This window comes from Poecilia reticulata, chromosome 17 (assembly GCF_904066995.2).
Source record: "Poecilia reticulata chromosome 17, P_reticulata-male-v2, whole genome shotgun sequence".
Classification (NCBI taxonomy): Eukaryota; Metazoa; Chordata; class Actinopteri; order Cyprinodontiformes; family Poeciliidae; genus Poecilia; species Poecilia reticulata.
This window is the reverse complement of record NC_088846.1, coordinates 3,767,421-3,787,638: the sequence shown is the minus strand read 5'-3', so window position 1 is coordinate 3,787,638 and position 20,218 is coordinate 3,767,421. Positions and strand designations below refer to the sequence as shown.

The 20,218-nt window shown below is 40.3% G+C and overlaps 2 protein-coding genes across 4 annotated transcripts in view; both read left to right on the top strand.

The window, feature by feature from the left end:
* Positions 1–207: 207 nt before the first annotated feature.
* On the top strand, positions 208–18,069 carry wls (Wnt ligand secretion mediator). Of its 2 annotated transcripts, none has more exons than XM_008433377.3 (12): positions 208–615; positions 4,899–5,171; positions 8,386–8,510; positions 9,139–9,300; positions 9,427–9,563; positions 12,226–12,394; positions 13,500–13,597; positions 13,682–13,745; positions 14,199–14,342; positions 15,405–15,488; positions 16,189–16,342; positions 17,251–18,069. In XM_008433377.3, exons 1-12 carry the CDS (start codon positions 510–512, stop codon positions 17,358–17,360), a joined length of 1,626 nt encoding a protein of 541 aa, XP_008431599.2. In that variant the 5' UTR covers positions 208–509; the 3' UTR covers positions 17,361–18,069. The 2 variants fall into 2 exon arrangements, with proteins under 2 accessions (XP_008431599.2, XP_008431598.2); XM_008433376.3 differs by having other exon boundaries at positions 211–615; positions 16,189–16,357.
* Positions 18,070–19,210: 1,141 nt separating this feature from the next.
* gng12a (guanine nucleotide binding protein (G protein), gamma 12a) overlaps positions 19,211–20,218 on the top strand; it is a 34,376-nt gene continuing 33,368 nt past the window's right edge. Inside the window, exon 1 of one of the 2 annotated variants that reach the window (XM_081598764.1) lies at positions 19,211–19,551. The gene's annotated coding sequence lies outside the window, so the exon portion shown is untranslated. The remainder of the gene's footprint in view (positions 19,552–20,218) is intronic. The other variant, XM_008433378.3, reaches the window with a different exon arrangement.

Sequence of the window (20,218 nt, the reverse complement as noted above, 5' to 3'; positions counted from 1 at the left end):
ATAATAAATAAGAAAGCTAGCAATTTTAAAGGGGTATTGTTTGCAAACTTCTATCGATGAACTCATAATACTGAAAGTAAATGTGTTAAAATTCCATTCTGTTGCCGACTATTGACCAGTAGGTGAGATGGGACCCCTGAAAGCTTCCTTTAAATAGCCCGCAGGCGGGGGCGCAATTCCAGGCATCTAGCAGCACCGTAACCTGCATTACTAGCCTCTATTGCAATGCGGTGGCGCTCCGCAGATCTTCCCCGGTCTAGTGTGTGTTGGCTGTTTGGGGATAAAGCACAGCGCTATTCGGTCATGTGATTCCTGCCTTTTTCCCCCCCTCCTTCGAAGTTGAAAGGCAGGAGCAGAGCAGTGGAGGGGGCCCAGCTCAGCTCAGCTCAGCTCAGCTCAGCTCGTCTTTCCTGCTTGTCGTGGATGTAGCGTTTTCTCCTTCTTCCACCACAGTAATATTTGTTTTTCGCTCGTTTTTTGTTGTTGTTGAACGACACATTTCTTTCACAATGGCGGGAGCTATCATCGAGAACATGAGCACCAAAAAGTTGGTCATACTGGGAGTTACTCTGCTTTTGTTTCAGGCGCTCGCCTTCATGGTCGGCGGGTTAATTGGTAAGTTTTTCTCCTTTCTCCCACTTTATCTGCTGCTTAGCTAATGCTCGCCTGGGTGTCCGCGCGCCTGTGAAAACGCAGACGGCAGAAACGGGGAAAAAACGCGGAGTTTAAAATAGTTTGTTGTTGACGTTGCACTTAACTTTTATCGGTCTAAAAAAGCTTTTCACAGAAATAATAGCCGACCTGCTCTAACTTGTAGCTAACGACGCTGGCGGAGAGCACCCTCAGCTAAAATCACTGCCTGCCTATCAAAGTGTTTGCTGCCTTCCTTTCTTTGAACTACACTGGAGGCAGGGCCGGATTTAGCAGGATGTGGGCCCCTGGGCTAAAGCCAAGCTTGGTGCCCTACCCACATAAGTTTTTCTTTAGTCTACATGGAAATGGTTTAGTCTAAAATGTCCACATAATGGTACCTTTTCTATAAATAATAAAGTCCTAAAATCTTAAAGTAATAATGCCAAGTTTATAACATCCAAGAAGAAATCATGACAAGGAGCTATGGGAAACATTTTTCTCAGGAGTATATCAGACACGACCTGTTAAAAGAGATGAGATTTATGTTGGTGCTGCTTACTGAGGCCACAAGAATCTGACCATAAATATAACTGACCACACTGTCTAAAGTTTGCCATATCTGTTGATTCATTGACTGATTATTTCAGATATCATTTTATCCTTAGATCAAAACAACTCTGTTCTATTAATATCAGTAACATGGTTAAAGTGAAATACTGTGAGCAGGGCATTCCAGGCATGCAAACCCCACCAATCACCTGGGCGTAGTATTTTATTTAGGAAACCTTAATAAAATATTTCATTTGCAAGCAAAACAAAAATGTGTATATATTTGCATGTTTTTGGGGTCCACAAAACATCTGGGCCATGTAAGCCTTTGTAAAAAATGTGGCTGGGAGTGAAAACTGGTTAAAACTGGAAAGGTCACGCCCCCAGTTAGGCAGCATTTCAGAAATTTAAAACAAAAACTAATCGATAATTATGTATCGACTTATATGAAATGTATATCGTGGTTATATTTTTAAGCCAATATTCAGCCTTATATCCAGTTATTTTCTCTTTGGAACGCTCTTTAAAATTACTACAGAAAATAAATACCAGTGGAAAAAAAATGAACAATTTGTTAAATGCAAAATGGTAAAAAGTGTGAACTATGGACAGTATAAAAGGGGAATAGGTGGTTCTGTTAGGTGCTGAACTTAACTGGAGTTTGGCCCACGAATGCATTTCTGCTTAGGGCATTGTTCTTTCAAATTAGGCACCGCTGTCCCCTTTAAATTTGCACTACTTTGAAACAAACTCAAAAGTTCTTTCCTCCAGTTAATTTATTCAGCCTCACCTCCTCCTGTATGCATCCTCTGCTGTGTGTGTGGGGCCCTCAGGCAGCATCTCTACCTTCCCTTTACTCCCCCATGAGCATCTTCCCTTTTCCCCAAATTCCTTTCTATTAGAAGAAGGAGCCTACATTTTTCTTTCTCTTTTCCCGTCATGACAGTGATGCACAGAAACCCCCCAAACCCAGCTGTCAATCTTCAGTTTTGCCTTCAGGTCTGAAAAGGAGTTGATGCCAGGGTTCCTCATATCAAGTCTCTCTCTGTCTCTCTCTCTCTCTCCCTATCTCTCTCTGTCTCTCTTTTTCTCTCTCTCTGTCTGTCTCTGTCTTTTTCTCTTTTTCTTTTAACTCTGACACACATTTATACTAAGTTGCTAGAGGTTGAGCTCTTGCTAAAGATACCTGGGTTTGTCTTTGGACTGAACCTGGGAACTTCCAGAGTCCGTCTCCCTTCCCACAGTCCCTCTCATCTCCAGCTACTTTTCAGATAAATTGGCTTGTTTGGCTTTTTCCTGGCTGAGATGGTTTTAATGAAGCCAGATTCCTTTGTGTTTGCTCGCCGGCCAGGGGCTGCGGGAGTAATTGAGAAGAAAGCTTTTTCTTTTTTTTCTTTTTCCCTCTTGTTTCCCGACAAACCCGGTGGCATGGCATGGGGTCAAGCGGGCTGAGGGGGCGGCCATGATTGTGGACCTGCTGGACTCACAGGTTCACCCCAGGGTAATTAAACTCCCTGGGGACTTCCTTTTGTTGCCATGTATGAACACCAGTGGATCTAGCTTAAGTTTACAGCAGTAAATGTAATGTTTTTGAATTGTAATAATGTGCCACGAATATCATACAATATATAATTTCAACATAAGTATTTAAAATCTGATTGTGCAATTGTTGTTTATTATACTATAAAAAGTTTTATGTAAAGAGGTGGTTGGCTAGGTGGTGAAGTCATTAAGAAGTTACAATGAACTGGTTTTGTTGCCATAGACACCAGCCACCGGCAACTTTTTTTTAATTATTAAAACTAGTTGAAAAAATATTTTTTCCAGTACCGTATCTGTACTGTTTATGTATGATATATAAACCCAAAGCAGAAAGACTTTAACACTTTTTAATAATTAGTTTATTTATAATAATAAACTGTATAATATTGTTCTGATTATTTAAAAATGGCTTGTCTAGGACTATGGTCAGATTATTGAGATTTGGTAGTTACTGTAGGAAAATATTCCTGTCCAGTAGAAGCATATGCTGAAAAACTGCATATAGTAAAAAAAACAAAAACAACCTCACACACATAAAAACTGCATCATATTAAATTAGTCATCATCTCATCGTGAGAAGAGTGATGGAATTTTGAGTTAATTGCCATAATTTCTGTTATCACCATATTCAACACAGTTTAATATTTTCTTAAGTTTGTTCAGTCTTATTATTTGAATGTGTCCTCTGTTTGTTTTGTACTTAAAGTACAAACCAACCAGGGATTCTAAATGCTTTTCCCATGCTGATATTTGGAGCCGATGCTCAAAGTTGAAAATGAAATGGATTTCTTTTTTAATTATTGTCTTGCGCTGCCATATAAGCGTACATAGTGGCTTTAGCTGCTGTATACGTTTTGTGCAGACAGTCCTGAGATGTTTACTTGATGTCTGCTGTGATTAATGCAGGACCTGGCTCTGCAATGGGTGTTGAAGTCATTTGCTGTTATTGCATCTTTGTGGCAACTTCATTTATTTAAGCACAACTTCTCAGACAATGTGGTCGACTGTCGCGGTTGACTTGTGAAAGAGAGAGGCAGCTCAAAAAGGCTTTTGTGCTTGCAGACATTATCAGCTGTTCTGCGACAATTAGTGGTGGAATGATTGGAGTTTTCTGGCTGATCACTGATCTTTTAAAAGCCTGACCTGCCGATTCTGGTTTTGGCTGCATTTCCACTACAAATGTTTGCCAAACTTTGTTGGCATTTCGCTAATGTTGGACTGTGTCCATTAAATAAGAAACACAATTAAAATCTCACGTGAATAAGCTTGCCACGATAGTTTATTAAAAAACCTGCTGCGCAATCATCTTCCTACCACTTCCTCTCGTCTTTTCCACCAGTAGTAATGTCCAGCTGATCATGTTGATCATGTGACTCGTGTGATGCAAAAAAAGTATTTAAATTTCAGTCTTGTTAATTCATTGGCCAAATAAAACCACCTGATCCCAGCGGCAAAACTTTACAGATGTTTTCTTTTTTCCTGAAGATTGCTGTGATTCCATTAAGCAGGTTTATTTTTGTAATTCCAATTTGCACAATTTTACGGTTAATGTAAACGCAGCTGTTGGGGTGACTGTTGTTAACCGTAGACGTGACCTAGTGGGCAGGTCAGTCTGACGGGCGCTCTCTATTGCGGCATAGCAAAAGGGGAAAGTGGCTGATTTTTGGACCTTTGTGGATGTAGATATGATCAGTGGCTAAGATTGGTTTCATGTGGGAGTACCTGCCAATCGGCCAAAATTAAGAAAATCAGGGGCTTATCGATTGGTGCAATCCTAGTGGCAATAAAGTCGATTCAGTTAAATTTCTTTTGCCGTTGCATCTACATCTCAGGAAATGAGCCTTATGCTTCCACCTGGAAACTGACAAAGTTCACATCCTACTTTGAGCTCTCTCAGCAGGAACTCGACGTTTTAGTGACGTCATGCGAATAGAAACTATCAGCTTCTTGTGAAGCTCATGAATCTGAATGCAGAAAGTGGTGCCTCTTTCTTCACTGACCTCTTATTGCCTCAGTGAGCAGGAACTGTCTTTACATTGTTTTAGAAAATACTTGAACTCACCTTGTTCAGTTGCTAATTTCATTCAAACCGTGTGGCTGTAGAGGTTTCAGAGTGAAGCTTTCCTGCAGTACTTATTGTAATGTTCATCCTAGCATTTCTATCTGTCCCACAGCTCCCAGTCCCACCAGTGCAGTGGAATACCTGGCAACAAAGTGTGTGGACAAAATCAAATACCCACAGGAGACCAAGTGGTTCATGCCGTGGGGTGTTAACAAGTGTGAGAAGATCAAGACGTTCGACGAGGCCATGGCTAAGAGGATCGAAGCTAACAACATCGTGTTCGCCGCACACATTCCCATGCAGAAGAACGAGATGAGCCCCTGGTTCCAGTTCATGCTGGTCATCCTGCAGTTTGACATCGCTTTCAAGATGTACAACCAGATCGGTGAGAACCAAAGCAGCTTTAGGAAACTTTAGGAAGGGCCGCAGCATTAGGTTTTACTAGACTGAGAGGAATATACTGAAGGTTAGAATTAAAAGGTATCAACTTCTGCCTAGAAGTAATTTCTTGTGTAATTTTTTTTTCTCTACATCGGTTTTGCATGTATTGAGTTAACCAGCTGTTTACAGTGTGTGACATAAACAACTATTTCTTCTAACTGCCTGACATTAAATCACACTGGATTTGACCAGTTGAGATTACCCAAATTATGTCCATTTGTTTAATGTCAAAAATAAGAGAATTTTTTTGTGTGTGTTTTTGATTTCTTCAAATTCAGATGTTTACATACATTCCTTAGTATGTGGAATAATTGTATCTCAGTCATGCTGTGCAATACATTTTGGGTTTCCTTCAACTAGCTTGTATTGCTGTATGCTGTATTTTAATACCATACAGCAAATGATGAAAACTTTTTCCAGTGCATTTGAATATCTGGTTTAATCAGTCAACATTTTGTCTTTACTGTTTTACAGTTTCACAATCTGAAAGAAAATATTCTGTGACTAAAAAGCTCTTGGCAATATTTACCCTTTGGCAAATCTAATCACTCGTTATAAATTCCATTGCAGTTCCTTTTATTTTTTTTCAGCCTTTGTTTGCAAACGCCAGAAGAATTCAGAGGAATTTTTTTTACTGTCAGACAGTTTAGTTCTAACGTGGATCTAGTTTGTGGAGTTTACCTTTGACCTCATCTTGCATTGTCTTAAGCTGTATCAGATGATGTCTCTGCAGTTAGCCTGTCTGGTGGGAGGCTGAAGTAAAAAGACTAAAAAGCTGTTTTTTATCCTGAGCTTATTCTGGGAAAGAGCCTCTAACTGTGTTTCATTGTCTAAATGGTAAACTGTTGAAAATGTGAATCTTTTTGCAATCTAGAAAACAAGAATGTGTTTAGGGTTTTTTTTGCACACTTTTGAATCCAAACCGCGAAATGGAACCAATGGAATGTTTTTGGTAAAATATTTAGTAAAAACGTGTCATTCTGTTGGAGTTGTAGCTCATCTAAACAACGTCAGCCGAGTCATGAAGATAATTTTCTGGCCGTCTGTGTTGGCAGGCTTCAGCGGGAATGTGTCAAGAGTCTGAGTTGTTTACAGGCTGGCCTACTGACAAACAAATTAGTGATTCAGCCAAGTCCACAGATGCCTCTCGTTGCCAGATGCTGTAGACTCATTTTAATTCATCTTTTTGAGTAACTCGAGGTGCTTTGGCGCACTGGGAGACGGGTGTGCTTTATTCCATGTTTCTGACGGCGAGATGCTTTGTGAAATGTAGCACAGCCAGGAAGTATACTTTAACACTTTTTAACACCAACGTTCTGTTTGAATCACAGCAGTCTGTGATACAAAATAACAGGAAATGTTGACCTCTATCTATTAATTTGTTACTTTTTTTTGTTTGGACCATATTTGCATACTATGGAGTTCAGGAAAAAATACAACAGGAAAAAATTGAATCAGGGGAAAAAAAAAAGGAATTGAAACCAGTGGAGCCAGGTGTGCCGTATTTATTAAATTGGCCTTTTAAACCTGTTCTAATCCTGATCAAAGCTGGTGATGTCAAAGGTCAGCTGATTCTGACAAATGAACACAAAGCATCTCCTGCTTGGGCTGCCCTGTTTTATTTTTCAGTTGTTATCCCGTTCATCCCTGATGAGTGTTGCCCATATTATCTGTGTCACCTACCTGCCCCCCCCCCCTCCCCCCAACCCCCTGGCCTGTCTCCAGCCTTACACAGCTGTTGAGCAGGCTTAGTTTCCGTGGCAATAGCCTCTGGGTCGGAGTGGAATGTTTGCTTGAAGAGAGCTGACATTTGAGGGCGTCCGGCTCGACCAGTGGCACGGCGGAGGAGCATTGCAGAGACACTCTGCTGCCAGCTCTCATCTGGTTCTCCCCCTTTCTATCCTTCTTTTTTTCTTTCTTTCTTCCTAACCTCCTTTTTGTCCCCTTTTCTCCAGCTCAGGCCACTGGGTTCCTTTCTCTTCTTTACGCTGTGTTTCCTTCGTAGCACAAGAGGCACTCCTGAGAGCTGGAGGAGGAAACACTCTGCTTTGTAACATGATCTAAAGATGGAGTTTTAATGCATAATAACTTGCTGAGCTGGGATGTTGGGGACCAGTTAAAGGTTTTATCAAGCAGATATGGGTCCCTGTGGAGAGAGGAGGCTAAATAATTAAGCATCTTGGAGAAAAAATAATTAAAATGTGACTGTCAGACCGACTTCAGCACGTTTTGCTCAGTAAGTTGAGCTGCATGGCTGTCTGTCACCAGGACCTAATTTTGCTGTGGTGACTCATCATAACCACTGACAGACAGATGATGTCAAAATCAGTAGATGCTCTCGTTGCACTGAAGCCTGACGTGAATTAAACTCAGAACCGCGTGAAAAAAAACATTTATACATCAAGATGCACTGATACGATATTAATATCTATATCAGTCCTCATATTGGGAAAAAAAATTCAACATAAAAGCGGATCTATTCATTGTAATTCTATGCTTTGTGCTCTGAGAGACGTTATGCTTTGTTTATTTTACATTTTATTCAGAATTCCTCAATTCACTTTCTGAACCATTTGAAAGAAAGTTTTTCAGGTTTTTATATATTTGACCAAGATGTTGTTGTTTTTATCAGTTTCTTTATTATTATTTTACATTAGTTGTTCTAGTCCTAATTGCACTGACTGAGCAAGTTAAAGTTGTTTTTACATGTTTGTGAAGCTGTTGGTGTATGTAGGTGAGCTGTATTGATGCAGAGTTATCAAACACACTAGTAATTCAGTGCATTCATGTCTGTCTTTAAAGAAATAAATATTTTTGTTGAATTCATCACTGTTTTTCTGTATCTGATTGGCCGATACTAAACCTTGGATATCTTTATCGGTATCAGAACTGAAAAAAGTGTATTGGTGCGTCCCTGATCTTAGTGGTTTTGCAACATTCACAGCCTTGCAGTTTTTTATTTTAATTTATTGACCTCACCTGAGCTGCAGCCATCCTCCCATCAACCCTGTCCAGCTCCCCTGCTTTAATGGTCCAGCACAGCTGTCAGCCATAGTATTTTACATGTAGGCCAGGGTGTGAATACTTTTTAAAGACTAAATCAGAGAATTTGGTGCTCCTGCTGGTTTAGCTATCACTGTGCTGATTGTGATTTCCAGAGGAAGGAGCAGTAGTCACCATCGATGTTGGCCTGGCCTACAGAGACGATTTGTTCAGCGAGTGGACGGAGATGGCTCACTCGTTTGAACACAGGAACCTGAACTGCAACTTCACTGCTGAAAAGGTAAAGAAATGCTGCGGAGGGCAACACAACTCTGTTTTTAACCTTCTATGTTACAACACGTGGAATACAACTCATTCTGAGACGGTTGACATGAACTGTACATGTCATTTTCTAGCTGGGAATGTTTTAAGAGGTTAAGATTTAACTTTTGGTTTTTAAAATCATTAAATTGTCTGGCATCAGCTTTCCTCACTAATCTATTATCTAAGATCTGAAAACTAAGTGATTTTAGTTGCTTTAAGGTTCCTACATTGTGGAACACTCTCCTGTTAGTCCGTCATTATTTATTTTATTTCACAATGTTGCCTATTTTACCTGTACAGCACTTTGGTCAGTTTATTGTGTTTTAGTTCTGCATTACACCATGTTAAACCTCTCCTGTTTTTTTTTTTTATGCTTTGGTTTAGAACAAATAAGATTTTTACAATAATATCAATCTTTCATTGTGTTTCATTACAATTGTGTGCAAAACTCTTCATGTTCCGATTTAGATGAAAAATCATCTCATCCTTGCACAAAACTTTTTTTTTTTGTCCTCCAAATTTCCTTGATTCCCTTAAGCACATGCATTTTTGTGGCAGCCAGTGGTGAAAGTGTTTCCAACCTGCTGCTGCCTTCGTGTTTCCAGACCATTGAGAACGAGGGCCGTTACTACGTATGCGACCCCCTGCCGTTCATGGAGGTGGGCAGCGTGGCTCACAAATATTACCTCATCAATATCCGCCTGCCAGTCAACGAGCGCAAGAAGGTCAACATTGGGATTGGGGAGATCAGAGACATTCGTCTCGTGGTAAGCTTTCCTCTGCTGCTCCTGGTGTTTTTAGATAGAATAGCGGTGACTGTGTGTGTTGGCGTTGGAGGCCATTCACAGCTGAAAAGAACACTACATGATGATGATGGTTTTTATTTTCTCAAGAGCATCCATCAGAACGGAGGTTTTACTCAGGTTTGGTTCGCCATGAAGACCTTCCTCACACCCAGCATCCTCATCATCATGATCTGGTACTGGAGGCGGATCACCCTCATGACCAGACCGCCCGTTCTCCTGGAAAAGTAAGCCACTTATTTCCTTAACCGCAGTTACAAAAGAACAGAAATACAATGTATTGTCCCTTAGAGAGGGAATCCAGAGTAAAGGCTCTGCCATGCTTCCTTTGAGCAAAGTGGTCATGTGGTTGCAAACTGTTTATTTCTTTTGCTTAATTTGTGTTTTTAATGTTATAAAGTGTCCTTGGATGTTTTGAAAGGTGCTCACAAATAAAATGCATTATTATTTTAATAAATAAGAGGAGGATTGTATCTTATAAATAAGATTTTGAGAATGTATATCAATATTTTATTCAACACCAGAAAAATATATCAATTTTCATTATGATTGAAGAGTTTGGTTTAAAGGGGCATTATTATGTAAAATGTTCTCTCATCAAAAACATAACTGCAACGTTGCTTTGATTTTTTTCATTGCATGTTGGAGAAATCCTTTTGTTGTCATGGCAACCATTCAGCTGTACAAAACACCTGGGAGAAACCTCTGAGAAGCAGCTCCTCCTCTGAGCTGCAGTTTCCAAGCTTCAGAGCTTCTGCCTCACAGAGCAGCCGTCCACCATGAATCCACCGCTCGGCTCCTTTAGACTAGCTGGCATCAATTAGCAAACATCGGGTGTAACTGCACACCAGCTGAGCTCATTATAGGAGCTGCTTCTCGGTACAACGCTTGTAAAGACGTTGTTAAAGGGTTAATTGAGGAGAAATGTTGTGATGACCTCCAGAAGACAGAGGCCCAATTTCAAGGCATTGTATAGTTGTATGATGTTTAATATGTTCAACTTTTAAAAATCAATCTTTAAAATCAAAAATAACCCTCTGAAGGTTATGAATACTTTTGGAGGACACCCTTTCTGACACTAACAGCATGAAGCAAGTTTATGTTGTTGACAGCAACATAAACTCTGATCTCCTCTTTGCATCATTGGTGAGTTTAATCACCTGCAGTGTAAATTTTGCTGCACTAAACCAAAACAGCAAACATTCAACACCTGGAACAGCGGCTTTTAAAATGCGTTTCTGTCTTTCTTTAGAAACACCATTCAAATGCTCACATTACTAGAATCCCTTGTAAAATCCAAGAATTGGACTTGTTGGGAACAGGTATTGTAAGTAGTGTAGTCCAGGGGCCCGGCGTTTGTGTAACCTCCTGCTGTGCCGGGACCACAGATCAGTACGGAGGCAGCGGTCTGCACTGCAGGAAGCAGCCGGCCAAGTGTGAAACATGCTACGAAATCCTCCAGCACTCAACAGATGCATGTTGCACATGCAACACACACTCCGGCTTACCAGAAAGCAAATGCAGCCCGCACACACACACACACACACACACACATGCACACACATGCACAGACATGCACAGTCTCTCTCTCCATCCCACTTGTCTTTTCCAGCTCAGCGCTCTTATTCCCAGATGACAAGCAAGCTCTTAAGAAGTGTGACTCGCCTTGCCCTATTTGTGGATAGTATATGATTTTTTCATGCTGTAAAAGCTTCACTCGAGGTTCCTGCCATGCTTAGCCTCTAGGTATCGGCATAAACCTCAGATTCCCTCTAAATGAGGGAAGCTCTGGGTTAAAAAGACTCACTATGTGATAAAACTGCATAAGCTGCATTAAAATGCCAGATTTTTGTAGTTTGGATCGATACATAAAGGCCCTGGAATGATGATGATTATTAGAGATGGGAATCTTTCAGTGTCTTTTAATCAATTTTTAGGGCCGCAATTCTATTCAGGAACGATTTTTCATTCAGAATGAACTTATTTTGGATGTTTGAAATGTCTTCCAGTTCCAGTGTTGGATGTTTATTAGAATTTAAAGTTTACTGATCTTTGAGAACGTGTTCTTTTAGTTGAAAATGGTCTCAGTACAACAATATTTATTGTTTATCGCAATAACTTCAAGGAAAACTTATCTTCCAGCAGACTTTACCTTGATGTTTGCTTTCCACCAGTGAGTGCTTGTACCTGCATGTTTCAGCTTACCACCATGTTCTCTGCTCACATCGCTGCCCTTTCATTTCCACATTGCATGCTGAGACTTGCCTGCTCACTAATAAGGACCATCAAATTGTTTTTCTTTTTCTAAACGTCTGTCTGCTATGGACTCGTTTTTCTCTCAATTGCCAAATAAAGATACTGAATGTAGAGGCTTCTGTTAGCAGAGTGATGTGGGGATATATAAATATATCTAAATTAATTAGAATATCACACTTATGTAAATTTTTTAATGTATACGATTAGATTTGTATTTGCTTATATTTAAGACTTTGGATGGAAGTAGCTTGCCAATAAATAAGCAATTTCCCCTCGGAGGATTATTAAAGTATAACCTGGTTCTATTGTTTGATATTAGGATTTTGTTGATCTGAAACATTTACTTCTGAGAAAAAAGTATAAAGAGTAAATCTGTGAGAAGGTAAATATTTTCTGAGTTCCCTCATCATGACTCCCAGCAGCCTGGCTTGGTGCAGTTTGTTCTTTAATAAACCTGCTGTCCAGCTCGGCTTCCTGCTGAAATATGAACCATCATAAAGATGAGAATCAAGTGCCAGCAGGCTCATTCCCCTGAGTAGCTGACATTTGGTTGCCAGGGAAAAGCCATCTTCTAAAAGGAATTTTTTATTTATTTATTTATTTTTGCTTTAAATTGTATTTATGTTTTCCCAGGGTGATCTTTGCTCTGGGCATCTCCATGACGTTCATCAACATCCCAGTGGAGTGGTTCTCTGTGGGCTTCAACTGGACCTGGATGCTTCTCTTCGGAGACATCCGACAGGGAATCTTCTACTCCATGCTGCTGTCCTTCTGGATCATCTTCTGTGGTGAACATCTCATGGTACTGTCTCTGTTAAATGCTTGAACAGTTGACAGTGCTTGCTAAGATTTTTGCAGTGTGGTTTTAAGATAATTCCCTTCAAAAATACTTTATTGATCGCATTACACAAAATATTCCCAAATGTTTTTGGTCTAGTTTCTAGTGCATAAATCTTAGTACACTTGTAAGTTAACTTTGTCGTATTTCAAATAACTTTTCAGGGAGGAAGAGGAACTTGTTTTAAGTGAATAATTCCTTAATATTGATAAAAAGATCTAGTTCTACTATCAGATTATTTCACTTGAAACATCAAAACATTTTTATTGTTATAAGTGAAATAATCTGAAAGTAGAACTAGAACTTTTTTTTTTATCAAGGTTATTGAATGATTTACTTAAAACAAGCTCCTATATTACGGCTGAAAAATTACTTTACTTAGTTTTGTCTTATTTCAAGTGTACAAAGATATTTTCACTGGAAACTGGACCAAAAATATTTGGTAATATTTTGTATTTTTGCAGTGTGACAGTTACAAACGTTCTTACCATAATGGTAAAAATATTTGAGCATGGATCATTACTGTCCCCAGATCATAATAGTGTTCTGCTCCAGTCTTTGTAAAGTGTGTCAGAAGGTTAGAAGGTTTTTTTCTGACCAAACTGACTTCAAACTTCTTCCTCACTCTGACAATTTAGTCTTCTTTTCTCAGCCACAGCATCCACACTGAGTAATGTTGTTACTGTGGCCTGTTTGCATTAATCTTTACAATGTGTTGACTTGTTGGAAACCTTCCAAATTCCATATTTTTCCATATTGGACGTTTTTGTTAGTTTACTTGTCCAACCTTTTCACTTTGTTCTTACTCCTAATTATTAGAATCTACATGCCTGTTGGTTTAGGATCCTTCTTGAATACATTTGATAAGTTTAAAGATTACTTTTAGAAAAAGAATATGACAAAATCTTTGTTTTCTTGAAGCTTAGGTACAAATTCGGAGCTAATGAAGCTGTAACATACACTTTAACTTTCAGTGAAGTAGTTTTGTGTCACATTTTGTGAATGATGTGTTTTTTTTTGTTTTTTTTCCCCCTGGTGTGATTGCTTTTGTGTTTCTCTTGACTCTCAGGACCAGATGGAGAGAAACCGTTTCTCAGTCTACTGGAAGCAAGTCGGGCCGATTGTATTTGGTTCCTTCTGCCTGTTTATCTTTGACATGTGTGAGAGGTGAGCTGCAAAGTGTAATGAAGAAAAGAAAAGAAGTTTTCTATTAACAGACCTTCACCACTGTCACTCTTTTTGTGTCTCTAGAGGTGTCCAGCTAACGAATCCCTTCTACAGCATTTGGGCCTCAGACGTAGGGACGGAGCTGGCTGTATCCTTTTTAAACCCTGTGGAGCAGAAACAAATAGGAAGAAAGAAAATTCAAATGTGTAAGCGGTTTTAGTTCAGAAACTAAAAAAATATGATGTTCTTGATTCAACTACCAGAATCGACCAGCACAAGATACTGAATCAATCCAGATTATCATAAGGAACAATTCTGTGGTGCCGCATGGTTAGGCATTGCATAGAGACTAATTATGATGAATATATATGGGCTTTACTGTTTTGCCCAGCTTGCAGATATGAATTTATTATTGATTTTTATTCATTTTGAGTCCTCATGACTTGAAAGTATTTTGGCCTCAGTTCTTCTATTCACTGCTGTGAAATAATGAATCCATGTATTGTTTCTCATGACAGACGGGCCAGTTTAAACATTAACGGGACAATAAGAATATTTTAAATGCGAGTGCTGTAGTCTTCCTTGACCAGTATGTCCTCAGATGTCCTTCATAATAGTGGCAGGAATCTGTGCCTGTCTCTACTTCCTGTTCCTCTGCTTCATGGTGTTCCAAGTCTTTCGTAACATCAGTGGTAAAAGGACTTCACTGCCTGCTATGTCCAAGGCCAGACGCCTGCATTATGAGGTGTGTTTGGTTTGGTCTGAATTGTTTAATAGATAAACACACACATACTCTAACATTTCTATATCTTTAAGTGGTTTTGGGAAAACTGGGGTGCACCGTCTGTAGTTTTCTGGCAGATTGACAGCCTCACCTGTCAATTTCAATTTCGGTTTATTGGGCATGTTGCAAATTCCCTCCAAAGAAACTCATTAAAATTTTGTGATTGATGTCAGAATTTCTTTTTAGAAAAAACTTAGAAAATATTAGTGTGGAAAGTTAAAAAATTGCTAGAGAAAGAAACTCTGAAAATGTTAGATTAATTAGACATTTTCTAGAAAAAAGATTTCCAAGATTCTTCTAGAAAATTTCTGAGCTTAATCGCAAAATGTAAATTTTTTGGTGGATATTGACTTGTGTTTTTTTGTTGTTTTTTTTGTCCCCCTCCCCCTATCTACAATTACCCCAGTACATCGCTGTATCTCTGGTTAGGGACCGGCAGACTAAACAATAAAAACAAAACATGAAGTACATAAACGCCAAAAACTCCCACTATTCACACATCAGCCAACAGCGGGTGCTCTGATGCAGTTATATTTATTTGTTTTAGTTCATTTAAAACCTTAGACTAGGGATACATGTTTTGATGCACAAATGGGATAAACTTGTTATGTTGTTCTTTTGGATTCAAAACTACTACTACCTTAATTAAAACCTGTATTTCATAAAATACTGGTAAAGACAATATTTGGAAAAAAGAAAACACTGCCTGATCAGTATTGATTACATTATTTCATTTTGAAATGAAATGCAGTAAACATTTTACGAAACGGTACATGTAGATTATATTGTCTTCAAAATTGAATTGTAAAATAAACTCAAACTGATTAACTTGAAGGATAATAATGTTCCCTTCATCAGCTTGTCTCATGAAACTAACACTAGTCAGTAGATTTGGATGCTCAAAATCTATTGAAATTGTTCATATTTGCATTCAACATAAACTCGTCCCGTTTTTTAACGCACATTGTGCTGATGATCTCTGTGATTCTAAATCCTGTCATTTATTTTTCTCGCCAATTTTAGGGTCTGATCTTCAGGTTTAAGTTCCTCATGTTGGTCACACTGACCTGTGCTGCCATGACCATCATCTTCTTCATCATCAGCCAGGTCAGCCTTTTGATTGGACGCCTCTGGGTTTTTGACTGGTGTGAAGAAGCCTGACAGAAACCATGTGTGTAATAGTTTCACGTCGGATGACTTCTTCCTCGCTCTAAAATGTATCTGCTGATCTAGCAGCAACGCAGCAGATCCAGATCCAGACTAGCCAGCAGCAGCTAGCAAACATCTGCTAATGGAAGTGAGAATCTGCTGAGCTCATTATAGGAGCTACTTCTCAGTGCAGAGCTGGTAAAAACTCTGATAAAGGGTTGATAGAGGAGCCATGTTGGGATGGCTTCCTTAAGGCAGAGTTTCAGCAAGAGCAGGAGTTTTTAAAGAGACAGAGGCCCAATTTCAAGGCATTAAAATTATTTTTATTTCCTAATTTAAATCATATTTGACACATGTAGCATTTTTATGATGACTGAAGTGAACATAATTCCTTGATTATGTTATAAAATGATACAATGTCCCTGCAGAGCGGAAACATCAGCTTCTTAGATTTCTGCAAAGTATGAGCTCATGTTTTTGCAAATCTGAGCATAATTACTCAGCATTTTCTACATGTCACTGTTTACATCATTAAAGTTTTTTTTTTTTTTAATAAACAGTTATTTTACTTGTAAGGCTACATAAACATTTGTGTATTCTTATTAAATTAAAGCCCTCCCCTGGAGCCGGGTCTGCAGTGATGTGTGTCTGATTCCAGGTGAACGAGGGCCACTGGCACTGGGGGGACCGCACGGTGCAGGTCAACAGCGCCTTCTTCACCGGCATCTATGGGATGTGGAACCTGTACGTCTTTGCCATCATGTTCCTCTATGCTCCGTCGCACAAACGCTACGGAAACGAGCAGTCAAGTGGTCAGTGCATTGCTGGTAACTATACTCCTACTGGCTTTTCTGAGAGCTTTAATTTATTTGTCTTTAAGTCCTGGGTCACTCTCACTTTGCTCTCTTATGGAGCAAGAGTCCAACCTGTGCACTAAAGCTGTTGATTCATCCAGAGATTTAGTTTGGCGGGGAGCTAGTGGTGACTGAGAGGGATCCAGATTCCCAGGGGAAATGAAGGCTGTCCTTGGCTTGTGACGGTGGTTCTATTGGACTCCGGGCTGGTTTCCAGGGAGAGAGGAAAAACGGTGTGGTGAGGGGGAGAGCGGCACAAGGAAGCAAGGAAAACCATCCATCTGTCTCTTGTCGGAGACGAGAAAAAAAAAAAAAAAAGAGGCTCTGAAGTTGTAGAAGCGTTCTCTGAAGTCTGCCAGGCATCACCTGATGGGAGGGGGCGCTCTTTCCAGATTCTGCTCATGTTTGAGAGAGCTGGGGGAGTTTATGCTGGTGGAAATCCTCCACAGCAGCTTCATATGGAAGGAAGAGTCTGCAACCCAAATACTTCATAGAGGCATGTTTTGGTGTGTGTGTGTGTGTGTGTGTGTGTGTGTGTGTGTGTGTGTGTGTGTGTGTGTGTGTGTGTGTGTGAAGGGGCAGGGAGTTCTACCAGCTGGCATCAGTGTATCTTTTCCCCCATTTGAGAACACATCAGCTTTAAAATCTTTTCAATTTTTAAGCCACAGATTCACCATTGGACTTGGAATACATGCATCGTTTTTCCCCACTGCATAAACACAACCTAAAATCCCAAAATGTGCAAAGTTTTGAGAGCTACAAAGACATCTGCAAGGTGCTGCTTCCCCTTCAGGACCGACATGTGGTGGCTGGATATTTTGGTTCTGATGATTTGTGTGTGTGTGTGTGTGTGTGTGTGTGTGTAGGTGACGGTGGAGCCACCAGCGGAGAAGACATCCAGCTGACCACCACCATCACCCATGTTGATGGGCCCACTGAGCTCTACAAAATGACTGGGAAAGAGGCCCAAGAATAGTTTACACTCTGTCCCAGACGCCCGTCTACTCTCATACACACCTCCCACCCATCACCTCAACCCCCCTCCCCCCCATAGCGTCAACACTCCACCAGAGAAGCGGCTGCTCACTCCCATTAGTTAACATTAAACCTGTTTAGGTGGCGCCATGTTTCCATAGTCGTCCTTGTAACCTTCATGTTGGTCCCTTTTATTTCACCGTCACTTTCTATATTATACATATATGTAGACTGTTGTGTTTGTAAATGTTGCACAATGTCTTTTCCATAAAGCTGGGTACTGAAAAGCTGCTTTAGCTGGATGTTACGTGTAGCAGCCGTCACACTCTGGTTTTTAAACAGACTGAGAGAACTCAGCGAAGACATTTCAGCTCACAGTCCTGCTTTACCGTGTTTTCCTTTTATCCAGACTCGCACGGCAGGTGGGTGACATGCTGCTGGCACTATTATTCTGGGTCTCTTTAATCACTGGGGGAAATGTACACAGGACATTTGCTACTTTGGTAAATCATTATGCATTCATCGTGTTACAATGTAGATATCCATATTGTTTTTTTAATTTTTTTTTATAAGAGCTTATTTTCAGCTTCACATACTGTAGCACCAAGCTTTGGATGTTTGGGAAGTCAACTGTAGCCTTATAGACTCTGTATTTAGTTTAGTGTTTTTTCTTTTGTATGCTTATTTAAATAAAATACTTTTACTCTTTATACTTCAGTGTTCCGAGCAGTTTTTTTTTTTTTCTTTAATCACTAAAGTCGGTAAGTATTCTGTGTTTCTGTGTTTCTGTCCTGGAAGAAAACTTATTAGGAAAACGGAGAAAGACTGAAATGATTGAGTTGCAAACGAGAGGATCTTGGAACAGAATTATTCTTAGAAAGCAGGAAGATGGCGCCCCCTTGTGACTCAAAATACAACATGCGCTCAAACCGGAAGGGATTCTTAAAAATAAATGTACTTTTTGCGAAAACATACGTGCTTCAGAGGGATGACAACTGAAGTGGCAAACGTTTTTTGCAGTAGTTATTTAATTATCAGCGATGTTTAAGGTCAGAGTTTTGACATTGGATTAAAAAAAACAAAAACACGGCAGATAAATTGGAAGCAAGCAATATTAGAGATTTTATTAATAAAGTTTCATAAGATATTTGTTTTGCTGTAATTGCATGTCTATGGCTGATTTTTAATAAGCGTCCAGGTTATTTGGTATATAAATTCTTTATTCCGTATTTATGCTGACTTTTTCAATCAAAATAGACTTTTTTTCGTAAACTTCCGTAAGTTCCACACATCCTCGCTGCAGCTTGATTCTTTGAACCGCTGCTTGCTGCTGAAGTTGATATGGGATTCATAACTTTCACTTAAGCACTTGAGTGGTTTTACAGAGAACACGCGAACTGTGGAAACATCACCGGCTGGTTGGTATGCAAACCAAGGACCTGCTTACTAAAAGGCAACTTAACACCACACAGCTGAGTTCGTATGTTATTCCAGTGGCTTCTCTCATGGTACTCTGGCTTCCTCCAACAGTCCAAAGGCATAGATGTTTGACTAATGGCCTCTGTGTGTCTCTGAGCCTGGGTCTTCTGTGATGCACAAGTACAATTCACAACAAATCTATCACAAGCAACAAGAAATTTAAGACTGAGTTATGGTTTCATATTAATTTCTATTAATTTCCTTGTTAATCTACATATTTGTTATGACTGATTTCTACTGAGGCAACAAATGTTTACCAACTGTTTAAGTAGTCCCCCCCTCAGATTCCTTAAACTAGGTGAAACAGCCCTTTACTGAAACTACAAACCAGACGCTAACTTCAGTGTCGCCGTGTCCTGTGTTTCGGGTTGGTCCGCCTCTCTGTCCTCCAGACAACATTCGGCAGTTTTCGTCCAAGTGGAGGAGGAAAAAAGAAAAGCAAACAGACCGCTCTCTGACACGCCACGAGAAAGTAGCCGCGGTTTAAACACACACACACACACACACACACACACATAGGCTGTGCGAGGAAAGTGAAGCTGTAGGGCGTCTCGGCAGAGAACAGGTGGTTTTATCCGCGGTGAGTTCACACAGCAGCGCTGACACACAGCGCCGAGAGGGTACGGTCTCCTCCCAGCTTCCCCACGGACACGGCTCGGCTCCAGTCAGTCACCGGGAACCTGTTTGATTTGACTCCACGCTGCACCGGGCAGGTAAGACTGGCGTGTGTCGGTGTCGGCTCTCATTTACAGTCGCCCGCTTTGAGTAGAAGCAACAGTTCGTGTTGAGTGTGGAGACGTTATTTACTGTCCCCGTCTACATATTGACTCTTGTGTCTGGGCGGACAGTTTGGTGTCAGTTTCCACGCAGCTGCTACCTCTCCACAGTAAACAGTGACTCACTGCTTTCACCAGTGGGCTCTTCAACAGGTTTCCTCAGCCCTGTGGGCCTTTTGCTCCTCTTCCCCCCCACAGGCTCCACTTACCTTTACCACAGAGGGAGTCCTTTTGAAAAGCAAATAAATTATTACAAAGCAGCTGCACTGGTGTAGATTAATCAGCCAGGCTGAGGATGATGGTTTCCATCAGCGCTGCTGGGATGAAGAGGAGAAGAAGGAGGAGATGTTTACATGTGGGCCATCAACAGCTCTGTTCATACACCCATCCACACACCCACCCTCCTGGTCATTAGGAGGACAGAATACAGACCAACCATTGATAAGGCCAACTCATTAGTATCCCATTCAGCTCCACCAAAGCCTCCTCTCCATACCCATCAGCCCGAGTGGCCCACCTCCGGCCCAGGATCAGCTCCATTCCCTGCTCTGGTGAACGTCCTCTGTAGGTGTACACTATAAATTTCCTTCATTTTAGGAGATCA

What these genes read in the sequence shown, in the direction of transcription:
- wls (XM_008433376.3), top strand. Translation starts at nt 510, where the DNA reads ATGGCGGGAGCTATCATCGAGAACATGAGCACCAAAAAGTTGGTCATA. An exon ending in GCAACTTCACTGCTGAAAAG is followed by an intron (nt 8,511 to 9,138) that starts GTAAAGAAATGC and finishes TCGTGTTTCCAG; the next exon opens with ACCATTGAGAACGAGGGCCG. An exon ending in TCAGAGACATTCGTCTCGTG is followed by an intron (nt 9,301 to 9,426) that starts GTAAGCTTTCCT and finishes TATTTTCTCAAG; the next exon opens with AGCATCCATCAGAACGGAGG.